General features: G+C 43.3%; 1 protein-coding gene across 1 annotated transcript in view; it reads left to right on the top strand.

The window, feature by feature from the left end:
- Nucleotides 1-446: 446 nt before the first annotated feature.
- The window catches only part of LOC132830920 (integrin beta-3-like), a 94875-nt gene continuing 80045 nt past the window's right edge, over nt 447-15276 (top strand). Inside the window, exon 1 of the mRNA XM_060848870.1 lies at nt 447-570. Within this exon, the coding sequence (XP_060704853.1) occupies nt 501-570 (70 nt within the window). The 5' untranslated portion in view covers nt 447-500. The remainder of the gene's footprint in view (nt 571-15276) is intronic.

Below are 15276 nucleotides of genomic sequence, written 5' to 3'. Positions count from 1 at the left end.
AGAGGCAAGTTTTTTAGACAGTCTGGAACACGCTGCCGGGGTGGCGGTAGAGGCAGACACAATGGGGTGGTTTAAAGGTCTTTTAGATAAGCATATAAATATGTATAGAATGGAGGGATATGGGCCACGAGCAGGCAGAAGGGATATGTTTAACTTGGCGACATGTTCGGCACACATCGCGGGCTGAAGGGTCTGTTCCTGTGTTGTACTGTTTTATGTATCTGTCCATAGCCTCTGTATATTAATATCAACTCCCTCTGTATATATGCATACTCTCTGCCGATGAGCGTTTCCTCACTCTCTGAATATATTGATGTAAGTGCGTGTGTCTCTGGTCCCCAGGCGGCGCTCCATGATCTGATATTAAAAGTCCGGGCGGGGTTATAAGTTGGGAAAGTTTTATTTTCTCTCTCTACCTGCCTCGCTGCTCAGTGTTGTAAAGATTGTCGAGCCGGCGGCTGCTTGTTTCAGTCCCACAGCACAGTGTCTGAGCCTCAGCAATGGGAACACTCCGCCTGGGAGCTGGTTGCATCACACTGCTCGCTGCCCTGTGCATGACCACCGTCTGGGGTAAGTGCAGCGGGGTACAGGAAACTATTTTTGGGATTAGTTCATGTGAACGATCCAGCGGCAGTGGGAGGATGCGGTGAATGGATGAGGATTCTAATGGAGAAATGAGATATTTCTACAGGGGACTTGCTCCTGACCACTGAGACCAATGTCTGATCAATAATAGCCAGATTGCTGCCACCCCTGTTTAAATACTGGCAGCTAGATTTTAAAGTTTCGTTTTTATTTGTGAAATGAAGATCTAACTATTTTTGACGTCCAGAGTGAAATATATTAGAAATGTACCTATTGCCAAATTAAATGAACATGGATCAACAACTGTACATTTAAATCATTGTGGGCACATTTTTTAAAAAAAAAATTGTATGGGACATGTAATCTGTAAATATATCGAGAAAAAGGCTAGAGAAGTGTTGAGATGCAATGGATGATGATTCTTCTAGGCCAGAAACTCTGGGTTCAAGTCCCACCCCGGCACTTCATGGCCACGGAAGGTATCGTTATTAATCCGTAAATCTTTCTGATGCTTCTTCTGGTGAATAGTGTGGCTGAGCTTCCTGCTCAGTCACAACCATGTGAGAGCTGCAACTCAACCCCATACTCACATTAAAAGACATGGTTGATCATCCTGGCTCAGAGGGAGTGCCACACACTCTGTAACAGATTGCAGGAGGGTGTAGACAGATTGGGTGGACACAGCAAGTCAAGTTCAACACAAGAAGAGTGTGATGTGGTATATTTCATTAGGAAGAATCAGGGCACACAATACCAATTGGGGTGGCAGAGTAGCTCAGTGGCCAGCACTGTTGCCCCTACAGTGCCAGGGACCTGGGTTTGACTCCACCATTGGGCAGCTGTCTATGTGGAGTTTGCACATTCTTCTCGCATCTGTGTGTGTTTCCTTTGGGTGCTGAGGTTTCCTCCCACAAACCAAAGATGTGCATGTTAGGATGGATTGGCCATGCTAAATTGTCCTGTAGTATCCAAGATGAGTATGCATGGTGGCTTAGCCATGCGAAGATGCAATGTTTACATGTAGCAGGTGTGTCTGGGTGAGATGCTCTTGAGAGGGTCAGTGTGGACTCGAAGGACCAAATGGTCTGCTTCCACGCTGTGGGATTTTTGTGAGTGTCAACTGAACAGTGCAATTATAAACAGCACTGAAAATGTGTTGCTGGAAAAGCGCAGCAGGTCAGGCAGCATCCAAGGAGCAGGAGAATCGACGTTTCGGGCATAAGCCCTTCATCAGGAAACCTGGCTTATGCCCGAAACGTCGATTCTCCTGCTCCTTGGATGCTGCCTGACCTGCTGCGCTTTTCCAGCAACACATTATCATCTCTGATACTCTGCAGACCTCACTTTCTCCTCGAAAATTATAGAAAGCATCAAAGAAGATTAAACTTTTTTTTCACAGAAATCATTGAGCATTCTAAATAGAGGCAAACCATATGAAAGGTAAAACCTGTATATAATAGTGTTAAGAATGTGAAAGCTTTAGAGAGGGTGTAGAAGAGATTTGCTAGAATGAATGTAAAATATGGGATACAGAGAGTGTAGGGCCAATGGATAAGAGAAGTTGAGATTGTTCTCCTTGGAGCAGAGAAGGCTAAAAGGAGATCTGGTTGAAGGGTTTCAAAGTAAGAAACTGTTTTCAGTGGCTGAAGGGTTAGTAATGAGACACCATAAATTGAAGGGGTTTTTTTAGAGAAAGGAATTCAGAGGAGATACAAGGAATTTTTTTTAATGTAAGGAGTGGTTAGGATTTGGAATGCACTGCCTGATAAGATGGTGGGTACAGATTCAATAGCAACCTTACATTGATTTTTGAAGGAGAAGTTATTGACAGGACTGATGGAAAAGGCCAGTGAGTGGGCCTAGGTGGATTACTCTCAAACAGGCAGCATGAACCCGATAGGCTGAATGATCTTTACATGCTGGTACAGTTCTATGATTGTAAGATTCTGTAATTGCAAATATGTTGGGCATGGGGTTGGGATAAAATGGTGATTTTCTCTGTTGTAAGATTGGAGACAATCACTATAATTCTGTCTTCACTGGGTTACAATGTATGAATTTAGGCTGATTTCAACCAAGCAACATCAAAGTACAAAGAATAGTATGACCCTTCAGCCCACCGAGACTGTGCCAACACAAGATGCCTTCTGAAATGCAAAACATTTTGCCTCTCCATGCTCAGTAATCTTCTATTTCCTGCCTATACATATATCTGTCAAGATGCCTCTTAAATGCTGCCTCCACCACGTCCCTCTTTGTAAAAATGAAATTGCCTCTGACATCTCATTTAAACTTTCCCCCTGTTACTTAAAACCTATTTCCCCAAGTAATTTACTTTTCTATGCTGGGAAGAAGACTCTGACTCTCCATTCTATTCACGTCTCTCATAATTTTGTAAACTTGCATCAGGTTGTCCTCATCCTTCAATGTTCAAGTGAAAACAAACCAAGTTTGTTCAATCTCTCCTCGTAGCTAATACTCTCCAAACCAGGCAACATCCTGGTAAACCATTTTTGTATCCTTTCGAAAGCCTCCACATCCTTCTGATAGTGTGGCAACCAGAACTGTATGTAATATTCCAAATGTGACCTCATTAAAATTCCATACAGCCACAACATGACTTGCTAATTTTTATACTCTGTGACCCGACTGATGAAAGAAAGCATGCCTTATGCCTTCTTAAAGTTAAAAATCATACAACACCAGGTTATAATCCAACAGGTTTATTTGGACTATAACCTGGTGTTGTGTGATTTTTAACTTTATCCACCCCAGTCTGACATCGGCTCCTCCACATTATGCCTTCTTGATCACCTTATCCACTTGTGTTGCCACTTTCAGGGAACTGTAGACTTGTACACCTTGATCAATCTGTACGTTAATGCTACTAAGGTTCTGCCATTTACTGAATAAAAATGATTCATTTGTAAACGAAAGTTGAACGTAAAGAAGCTTTGAACATGTCTTTTTAGACCTCCAACTTGCATTTGTGAACCGCTTTTAATTGTAGGACAAACCAGATACGGAAGTGGAGCCATTATCTCATCAGTACAGCTTGTTTCCAAATGTATCAGCAAAGTTTAAACTCCCATTCCAGGCTAGCCTTTCTGTTGCAATTAGCCTTCCTTTAAATGGTTGCAGAAGCAACATTTGTAACACTTCTGTGAAAATATGTGGGATGTTTTGCACATCTTGGATAAGGTGGAAGATAGTAAATCATAATTATGAGGTAGCAACAGTGCGACAGATTACAAGAGTGAAGCTTTTCTGCCAGTATCCTATCATTGACCCCATTGACTCTGTCATCATGACCTAGCAAACTCTTGATTCCCTAAAGCTTTAGATTTAAAATGATCATCCTTATGTTTAAGTCCCTTTTTGTCCTCACAACTCCATCTTTAATGTTGTAGGTGGCACAGTGGCTCAATGGTTAGCAGTGCTGCCTCACAATGCCAGGGATCTAGGTTCAGTTCCACCCTCAGTCAACTATGTGTGAAGTTTGCACATTCTCCCCATGTCTATGTGAGTTTCCTCTGGTTTCCTCCCACAGTCCAAAAAAGTGCAGGTTAGGTGGATTGGCCATGCTAAATTGCCTATTGTCCTTAGGTGAATTGGCTATAGGAAATGCAGGGTTACAGGAATGAGGTAGGGGCATGGGTCTGGGTGGGATGCTCTTAACAGGTAGTTGGTGTGGATGTTTTTGGGCTGAATGGCCTGTTTCCACACAGTAGGGATTCTGTGTATCACCTTCTGTTCTTTTAATCCTTGTACATCTGTTTTCATCCTTTACTCCTCCAATGATGGCTGTCAAAATGTCTGGTTCCATGCCCTAGAATTAGCTTCCTCAGTTTTAGTGAACCTTTCTTCTTTCCAAGACCAGCTGCACATCTTTAAAACCCATCTATTTGCCAGTATCTTCATGACAATTGTTAGTTTGGTTCATGATGCTCTGAGGTACCTTCAGATTTTCTGATTTGTTGAAGTTGTGAACTAAAGGCTTGTTCTGGGTGATGACAATAGTGGAGAAATGTGTGAAGGTCAACACCACAATCTACAATGCATCCTTAAACTTACACCCTTTTGTCTGCTATTAGTAATATTGTTGCTATGTTGTATCATCCAATTCCCCATATTTTAGTTCATAGGTGTCAACTGTGAGTGTGTTTTGTTTCTTTAACACACAATGGTTAAAGACTGGAGTATGAACAATCATGACCACATCACTGTAGAATTGTTGGTATTTGTCTATGAATAGACAAGTTGAATTGAGTTCTGGCATTTTTCTATGAAAGCCTGTCCAGAGTGTTTGATTCACCAACTCTGATTAATTTAATAGTATTCTCTCTCCCTAATATCATTGAAACTCACCAGCTAACGTAGGGAGTTTTGAACTGTTAAAAGCACTGGATTTTTTAATTTAAACTACTTTTATTCATAAAATTTGTAAGGGAATATTGCAATGCACTCTAAATGTTGTAATTCACAAAGTGCAATTTGGCTCATTTACATTAAATGTTTTTGTGCGCCTAATCCCACTTAGAATGCAGATTATGTCTACATTTATATCCTTCATCTGTTCAGGACACTGCAGTCTCCACTGCAGTTTAACAAACAGGCAAGTTCCAAATCCACCTAGGCTGGAATTGAACTCCATGCTGTTGACACCAATCTATCCATACCAATTGTTTCCCCCTCCCCCTCTCCAAAATGTCTGAGTTGCTATATCAACATTTACAAACATGTTATATCCTGGAGCTATGGAAAATGATCTTAAGAGGCTCCAACTTCTTTCCATCACATTGCTGACCAGAAATCCATATGATTCTTACCATCTGCCATTGGTTTATTCTCAATGTGTTACACCATTCTTAGGGATACATCAATCTTGGAATGGGACTTGAACCTGGAGCCTCTGGTCAGGGACACTACTCACTGCACCAGAAGACCTGGCATTTACATTACACTAGATATTTCATTTTGGGGGGGGGGGGGAGGTTAGATTGTGTTATTATGCAATACCTTGCTGATACCATGAGGTGGACTGCCTGGATACCAACCACCTGATTGTGGTTGGGCTAGAGTGTTACCAACAATGCCAGTGTGAGGAGCTGTTCAACATTCTATGGTGGAGGATCGGCCACAAATAGTTGTCAGCAGAAGACCCTCTTGTCTTGTGTAACAAAGAAGTAGTTTAGCAGAACGTGGGTTACATTAACAGCATGTGGGAAAGAAGACACATGTGCCTTCAGCAGAGGACTGGGCCATTCAACAGCCATGTGATGTCATCCAACTGGGCAGAGCTCAGTATAGCTTAAACATGAACTCTTTCAGAATCATTACCTTGTACATCAGGCTTTTCAACAGGTCCCTGGTCCTCAGTATACATTAGCAGAAAAGCCTTAAACTGTGGCATTTCTCCATTGAGCCTTTGTACACTTCAAGAAGGTCTGGGCTGATCCCATCCCACAATATCTAAATCAACTCAGTTTCTGGGAAATAACGATCACAATACAAATGAAGTGCGAAATAATGTACTTTACAAATATGAATCTTAAACCTAAAAATAGCCAAATACATTGGAATGAGGGGAAAGCCGGTAATGGTTCATTAAGTAGATAAATTAAAAGTTCAGTAGATAAATAAACAGTGGGAAACATTTAAAGAAATAATTCAAAATGTTCAACAAAAAATAATTCAATTTAAGAACAAAACTTCAGCAAAAACATTATCCATGATTTACTAAGGAGGTCAAGTTCAGTACTGGATTTTAAAAAAGAGATTTTGCAAAGAATATTCATAAATCTGGGGATTAGGAGTGTTTTGGAAACCATGAAAGGACCACCAAAAAGATGACAAAAAGAGAGACAATAGAATTTTACACATAAATAAAAAGGAAGAGAGTAGCTGAAGTAAATGTTGGTCCCTTAAAGCAGAAACAGGAGACGTTATCATATGAATAAATGGCAAAGACATTGAATAAATATTCTGACCTATTTTCCCTATACAAGACTAAAATATGTACCAGAGATACAGGGTGAACTAAGGGCTATTAAGAAGAACTTGAAAAACATAGAAACAAAAAAAAAGGAGCAGGAGTAGGCCATTCAGCCCTTCAAGCCTGCTCCCCCATTCAATATGATCATGGCTAATCATCCAACTCAGCCATATTGGATGAAACCCTGTTCCTGCTTTCTCCTCATTATTTTTGACCCTTTGGCCCTAAGAACTAAACCTAACTCCTTCTCAAAAACATTTGTCCTCAACTGCTTTCTGTGGCAGAGAAATCCTCACCCTCACCATTCTCCAGGTGAAGACAATTTACATAATCTAAAGAAAAGGGATAAGAAAATTTTAAGAGAATAAAGTCTAACATTTTACCAGGATCTGTTACTCAGATTGTCTCTATAACCATTATTTTTGAAACTATGCATGTACTGCCAATAATTTTCCCAAATTCAAATCACTTTCATTGGATTGAAAGTCAGCAAATGCAACACCACTCTTCAACAAAGGAAGGGGAAACAGTATAGGGAGCTACAGGCCAGTTAACCTAATATTTGTGATCTGGGAAATACTGCAACAATATTAAGGTAGTTTATCAATTACTTAAATCATTTTATAATTAGACAAAATATGTGCACAGATTTAGTCTCCCTATATAAAGTATCACTTGGAGGTGATAGGATGAACATTTATTGGGATTGGCTCCCGCCCAATGAGAGGGTTTTCCTGTAATGAGGGGCTGAGTAAATTGGGTTATATTTTCTAAAGCCTATGAGAATGAGAGGTGACCTCACTGAAACCTTCAAGATTCAGAATCATTTTGACAGGGTAGGTACTGAGAGGTCACTTCTTCTGTCTGGGGAATCCAAAACATGGGGTGACGTTCTGAAGATAAGTCTCATGATAAGGGGTCATCAATTTGCACTGAAAGGAGAGGAAACTTGTGGAGTTTTGGATTTCTCAATTCCACAGGGTTATTGGCACTTCATCATTGATTGTTTGTGCTGGCATTGACAGATTTGTTAGCCTCTGAGATTCAAGGGAATTGGGAAACCAATGGAGAAATGGAATTAAAGCTTTTGATCCAATGATTGTAGTGTATTGAATGGTGGAACAGGCTCAGTGAACCATACGATCTATTCCTCCTATTTCTAATATGGTTATCACAGGCTGTCACTTCCAGGAATATGTTTCTTCTCAAAAGACCTGACAGCCTTTGTCAGCTTGTCCAAAGTTGGTGGTTTACATGGTTATCACACTTGTTGTCATTTGCAGTCTCTGGAATAGAAAACAGGAAGAACTGAGTGGCACAGTGGTTAGTACTGCTGCCTCACAGCTCCAGGAACCAGCATTTAATTCCTCACGTGACTGATATCTGTGTGGAGTTTGAATGTTGTCCCTATGTCTGTGTGGGATTCCGCCAAATGCTCCAGTTTCCTCCCACAGTCCAAAGATGTGGAGGTTAGGTGGACTGATCATGCTAAATTGCCCATAATGTCCAGGGATGTGCAGGCCAGGTGGATTAACTATGGGAAATGCGGGGTGGATCTGGGTGGGACTGTTTTAGGCAAGTCAATGTGGATTTGATGGGTTGAATGGCCTGCTTCCACACTAGGGATTCTGTTATCTGTGGGCTCCTCATTATGCAGTACCCTTCCACTGACACCCTCCTTCGACTGACTGAACTGGTCCTCACCCTGAATAACTTCTCTTTCCAATCCTCCCACTTCCTCCAAACTAAAGGAGTTGCCATGGGCACCCGCATGGGCCCCAGCTATGCCTGTCTCTTTGTAGGATATGTAGCATCTTCCGCAACTACACTGGCACCACCCCCCACCTTTTCCTCCGCTACATCGATGACTGTATCGGCGCTGCCTCGTGCTCCCACGAGGAGGTTGAACAGTTCATCAACTTTACCAACACCTTCCATCCCGACCTCAAATTCACCTGGACTGTCTCAGACTCCTCCCTCCCCTTCCTAAACCTTTCCATTTCTACTTCGGGCGACCGACTCAACACAGCCATCTACTATAAACTGACTGACTCCCACAGCTACCTGGACTACACCTCCTCCCACCCTGTCCCCTGTAAAAACTCCATCCCATATTCCCAATTCCTTCGTCTCCGCCGCATCTGCTCCCAAGAGGACCAGTTCCAATACCATACAGCCCAGATGGCCTCCTTCTTCAAGGACCGCAGATTCTACCCAGATGTGATCGACGATGCCCTCCACCGCATCTCCTCCACTTCCCGCTCCTTCGCCCTTGAGCCCCACCCCTCCAACCGCCACCAAGACAGAACCCCACTGGTTCTCACCTACCACCCCACCAACCTCCGTATACAGCGTATCATCCGCCGTCATTTCCGCCAACTCCAAACGGACCCCACCACCAGGGATATATTTCCCTCCCCTCCCCTATCAGCGTTCCGCAAAGACCACTCCCTTCGTGACTCCCTCGTCAGGTCCACACCCCCACCAACCCAACCTCCACTCCCGGCACCTTCCCCTGCAACCGCAGGAAATGCAAAACTTGCACCCATACCTCCCCCCTTACTTCCCTCCAAGGCCCCAAGGGATCCTTCCATATCCGCCACAAATTCACCTGCACCTCCACACACATCATCTATTGCATCCGCTGCACCCGATGTGGCCTCCTCTATATTGGGGAGACAGGCCGCCTACATGCAGAACGCTTCAGGGAACACCTCTGGGACGCCCGAACCAACCCAACCAACCCAACCACCCCGTGGCTCAACACTTTAACTCTCCCTCCCACTCCACCGAAGACATGCAGGTCCTTGGACTCCTCCATCGCCAGAACATAACAACATGACGGTTGGAGGAAGAATGCTTCATCTTATGCCTGGGAACCCTCCAGCCACAAGGGATGAACTCAGATTTCTCCAGTTTCCTCATTTCCCCTTCCCCCACCTTGTCTCAGTCGATTCCCTTGAACTCAGCACCGCCCTCCTAACCTGCAATCCTCTTCCTGACCTCTCCACCCCCACCCCACTCCGGCCTATCACCCTCACCTTGACCTCCTTCCACCTATCACATCTCCATCGCCCCTCCCCCAAGTCCCTCCTCCCTACCTTTTATCTTAGCCTGCCTGGCACCCTCTCCTCATTCCTGATGAAGGGCTCTGGCCTGAAACGTCGAATTTCCTGTTCCTTGGATGCTGCCTAGCCTGCTGTGCTTTAACCAGCAACACATTTTCAGCTCCTCATTATGCAGTTTGCCATAAAAGAATTTAGCAATCTTAGCCATCAGGCTACAATGATGGTATTGAGCTGTCTTCTTGCTTCAAGCTGCTCTCCACGTGTACGTTTGGGATAATTTTTAGGAAATAATAATGTCTTATCTAATGTGACAGTAGTCAAACATGCTGAAGTCAATGTAACCTGTATTAAATTACTTCTTGGTACACCAGTATGTTACTGTTCTGTCCCAGACTTATTCGCAGTTAATTACTTAAGACCAGTACACCCTGTTAGACTGGTATGAGTAGAACTGAAAACGTGTTGCTGGAAAAGCGCAGCAGGTCAGGCGGCATCCAAGGAGCAGGAGAATCGACGTTTCGGGCATGAGCCCTTTTTCAGTAATCCTGAAGAACGACTCATGCCTGAAACGTCAATTCTCCTGCTCCTTGGATGCTGCCTGACCTGCTGCGCTTTTCCAGCAACAAATTTTCAGCTCTGATCTCCAGCATCTGCAGTCCTCACTTTATCCTAGTATGAGTAAAAGGTCAGTGGCAGCAAATCTAACCAAGGAAATCCAAGCAGAATCTCTAGGCTTTTCTAGACATTTTCTTCTGTATCTCCTTTTGTTTTCCAAACATTTTTAAAGATGAAAAAAAAGCGACTCTATGGTGAGTTGATCAGGTACAGTTTTTCTATTTCCTTTTTTTATTGTTTTATCGAGTGATTTGATGAAAACTTTCCTTTTTCATTTACCTAAGCTAAAACTAAAGTTAAATTTAAGGTTAAAAATGACAGGAGATCACAAGCCCTTGTGGGAGCTCAGGGACAGAGCTGATGTCCCTGGCTCCTTCACATGCAGGAAGTATGTCCAGCTGCAGCTGTTGCTAGAACACATAACAGCTCTGGAGCTGCAGATGGACTCACTTTGGAGCATACGCGATGCTGAGGGAGTCATGGATAGCACGTTTAGTGAATTGGTCATACGGCACGTTAAGATTGCTGAGAAAAAAAGGGAATGGGTGACCAAAAGGCAGAGAAAGAGCAGTAAGGATGTGCAGATGTCCCCTGTGGTCATCTCCCTACAAAACCGGTATACCATTTTGGATACTCTTGGGGGAGATGACTCACCAGGGGAAGGCAGCAGCAGCCAGGTTCATGGCACCATGGCTGGCTCTGCTGTACAGAAGGGTGGAAAAATGAGTGGAAGGGCTACAGTCATAGGGGATTCAATTGTAAGGGGAGTATGTAGGGCGGTTCTGTGGTCGAAAATGATACTCCTGAATGATATGTTGCTTCCCAAGTGCACGGCTCAGGGATGTCTCAGATTGGCTGCAGAACATTCTCAAGGGGGAGGGTGAACAGCCAGCTGTCATGGTGCATATAGGCACTAACGATATAGGTAATAAACAGGATGAGGTCCTATAAGCAGAATTTAGGGAGTTAGGAGCCAAGTTTAAAAAGTAGGACCACAGAGTTAGTAATCTCAGGATTACTACCAGTGCCACACGCTAGTCAGTGTAGGAATGATAGAATAAGCAAGATGAATGTATGGCTTGAGAGATGGTGCAGGGGGGAGGGATTCAAATTTGTGGGACATTGGGACTGCTTCTGGGGGAGGTGAGACTATTACAAATTTGATGTTCTCCACTTGGGCCGGACTGGAACCAATATCCTTGGGGGCGCTTTTGCTAATGCTGTTGGGGTGGGTTTAAACTAATGTGGCAGGGGGATGTGAACCAAATGAAGAGGTTAGTGGACAGTAAGGAAGCAGTAACTAAAGCCTGGAAGGAAGTAGATAATGAAGTCAATATGACTAAGGGGAAGAGGAGGCAGGAAGCAGACGATGAACGCAAAGGGACTGGTGGTCTGAGGCAAGAAATGTAGTAGGTAAGGCGGATGAACTTAGGCTTGGATTAGTAGCTGGAAGTATGATGTTATTGCTAATACTGAGACTTGGTTGAGGGAAGAGAATGATTGGCAGCTAAACATCCCAGGATATTGATGCTTCAGGCAGGATAGAGATGGAGGTAAAAGGGGTGGAGGAGTTGCATTAGTGGTCAGAAAAAATATCAATGCTGTGGTGAAGGAGGGCACTATGGAAGACTTGAGCAGTGAGGCAATATGGGCAGAGCTCAGAAATAGGAAGGATGCGATAACAATTTTGGGCTGTACGACTGTTCTTGCAACAGCAAACATGAGATAGAGGTGTAAATATATAAACAGAACATGGAAAGATGCCGGAGCAACAGAATAGTGGTGATGGGAGATTTTCCCAACGTTGACTGGGATTCATTTACTGATAGAGGTCTAGATAGAGCAGAATTTGTAAGGGTTTTCTAGAGCAGGATGTAAATAGTCCAACTTGGGAAGGGGCCGTACTGGATCTGGTGTTGGGAAATCAGCACGGCCAGGTGGTTGAAGTTTCAGTAGGGGAATACTTTGGGAATAGTGATCACAATTACATAAGTTTTAGAATATTCATAGACAAACACAAGAGTGGTCCTAAAGGAAGTGTGCTAAATTGGGGAAAGGCCAACTATACCAATATTTGGCAGGAGCTGGGGAATGTAGATTGGGAGCAGCTGTTTGAAGGGAAATCCATATTCGGGGGCTTTTAAAGAGAGGTTGATTAGAGTTTCAGAGAGATAGAAATAGCAAGGTTAGGGAACCATGGATGACAGATGAAATTGTGAGACTAGCTAAGAGGAAAAAGGAAGCATACATAAGATCTAGGCAACTGAAGGCAGACAAAGCTTTGGAAGAATATCGGAATGTAGGACCGATCTGAAACAAGGAATTAAGAGGGCTAAAAAGGGTCATAAGATATCCTTAGCGAACAGGGTTAAGGAAAATCCCAAAGCTTTTTTTCATCTATAAGGAGAAAGAGGGTAACTCGGGATACGGTTGGCCCACTCAAGGACAAAGGAGGAAAGATATGCTTGGAGTCAGAGAAAATGGGTGAGATTCTTAACGAGTACTTTGCATTGATATTCACTGAGGAGAGGGACGTGGCAGATGTTAAGGTTAGGGATAGATCTTTACGTATTCTAGTCAAGTCGGCATAAGAAGGGAGGAAGTGTTGGGTATTCTAAAAGGCATTTAAGTAGAAAAGTCCCTAGGTCCGGATGGGATCTACCCCAGGTTACTCAGGGAAGTGAGAGAGGAAATAGCTGGGGCTTTAACAGATATCTTTACAGCATCCTTGAACTTAGATGAGGTCCCGGAGGACTGGAGAATCCTCACAAACTTTGAACTGGAGAATTGCTAATATTGTCTCCCTGTTTAAGAAGAATAACAGGAATACTCCAGGTAACTATAGACTGATGAGCCTGATGTCAGTGGTCGGGGAGCTACTGGAGAAGATATTGAGGGATAGGATCTATTCCCATTTGGAAGAAAATGGGCTTATCAGTAATGGGCAGCATGGTTTTGTGCAGGGAAGGTCATGTCTTACAAACTTAACAGAATTCTTTGAGGAGGTGACAAAGTTGATTGATGGGCGAAGGGCTGTAGATCATCGTATACGTGGACTTTAATAAGGCATTTGATAAGGTTCCCCATGGTAGGCTGATGGAGAAAGTGAAGTTGTATGGGGTCCAGAGTCTTCTAGCTAGCCGGATAGAGAACTGACTGAGCAACAGGAGACAGAGAGTAGTAGTGGAAGGGAGTTTATTAAAATGGTGACCTGTGAACAATGATGTTCCACAGGGATCCGTGCTGGGAGCACTGTTGTTTGTGATTTATATATAAATGATTTGGAGAAAGGTATCGGTTGCCTAATTAGTAAGTTTGCAGATGACACCAAGATTGGTGGAATAGCAGATAGTGAAGGAGTCTGTCAGAGAATACAGCAGAATATAGGTAGATTGGAGAGATGGGCAGAGAAATGGCAGATGGAGTTCAATGCAGGAAAATACGAGGTGATGCATTTTGGAAAATCCAATCCCAGAACGAGCTATACAATAAATGGAAAAGTCCTAGGGAAAATTGATGTACTGAGAGATCTGGATGTTCAGGTCCATTGTTCCCTGAAGGTGTCAATGCAGGTCAGTAAAGTGGTCAAGAAGGCATATGACATGCTTTCCTTCATTGGATGGGGTATTGAGTACAAGAGTTGGCAGATCATGTTACAGTTGTATAGGACTTTGGTTCGACCACATTTGCAACACTGCATACAGTTCTGGTCACCACATTACCAAGAGGATGTGGATGCTTTGGAGAGAGTGCAGAGGTGGTTCACCAGTATTTTGCCTGGTATGAACGGTGCTAGCTATGAAGAGAGGTTGAATAGATTAGGATTATTTTCATTAGAAAGACAGAGTTTAAGGGAAGGTCCTGATTGGGGTCTAAAAAAATCATGAGCAGTAAAGACAGGGTAGATAGCAAGAAGCTTTTTCCTAAAGTGGGGGCTCAATTACCAGGGGTCACAAGTTCAAAGTGAGACTGGAAAAGTTTAGGGGAGATATGTGTGGAAAGTTCTTTATGTAGAGGGTGGTGGAAGCCTGGAATGCATTGCTAGCGGAGCTGATAGGGACGGGCACGATAGCATCACTTAAGATGCATCTAGACAGATACATGAATGGGCAGGAAGCAAAGGAATCCCAACCCTTAGATAATAGGTGACAGGCTTAAATAGAGGATCTGGATTGGTGCAGGCTTAGAGGGCCTAAAGGCCTGTTCCTCTGCTGTAATTTCTTTGTTCTTTCTTTTTATGAAAAACCTCTCGATGATTGCTTCCCATCACCTCAATAGATCCACTGTTTCACCATTCTCCTATTTTTGTAATCCTTTTAACATCCTCGATGTTTTCTTGGATCAGCAATTTCACCTCTAATTTCCACATTTCCAGGACCTTCAGCCAGCAGGATCTTCTAGCTGCAATAATAAGGTTCTTGTCATCATCACTATTACCCTGACTTCATTAGCTGTGAGAGGAGCAATTGGAAAGTAGCCAGTTACTCATTCTATAATGTTGGGATGCACACTTTGGTTGACCAGACTGGTGGATTTTTGTAGATTGTGTGTATACAAAGAAATGGCTGCCTAATACCTCCTTAACTTAGAAGATGGTGAAGATGGGTCCCTGCAGCGGACAAAATGGGCTGAGAAACAGGAATTAATTCCTCCTGACCTGATCAAAGACTCTCCAATGGACACCATGTGACTTTTTCGCTGCTCCTTGGATGCTGCCTGAACTGCTGTGCTCTGCCAGCACCACTAATCCAGAACCATGTGAGCAGTGCCTTTCAGCGCTGAGGAATGGTCTTCTACACTCCAGCAGTGACTGCAAATCAGCATTGGCTTTGCTGAAGTTTATCACCTAGTGATTCATGCACTCTCCCTTTAAACACATTTTTTAAAAAATAAACATATATGATTGAAAATCAAATCAATGCAGTCAGCTGTGCTGCTCCCAGAAGAGATATCTCTTTCTGGATATCTCTGGTAACTCGAGGAATACTGTAGGGATGATATTGGCCACATGCA

Source organism: Hemiscyllium ocellatum, chromosome 32 (genome assembly GCF_020745735.1).
Source record: "Hemiscyllium ocellatum isolate sHemOce1 chromosome 32, sHemOce1.pat.X.cur, whole genome shotgun sequence".
Lineage (NCBI taxonomy): Eukaryota > Metazoa > Chordata > Chondrichthyes > Orectolobiformes > Hemiscylliidae > Hemiscyllium > Hemiscyllium ocellatum.
This window is presented reverse-complemented; position numbering and strand designations above follow the sequence as displayed.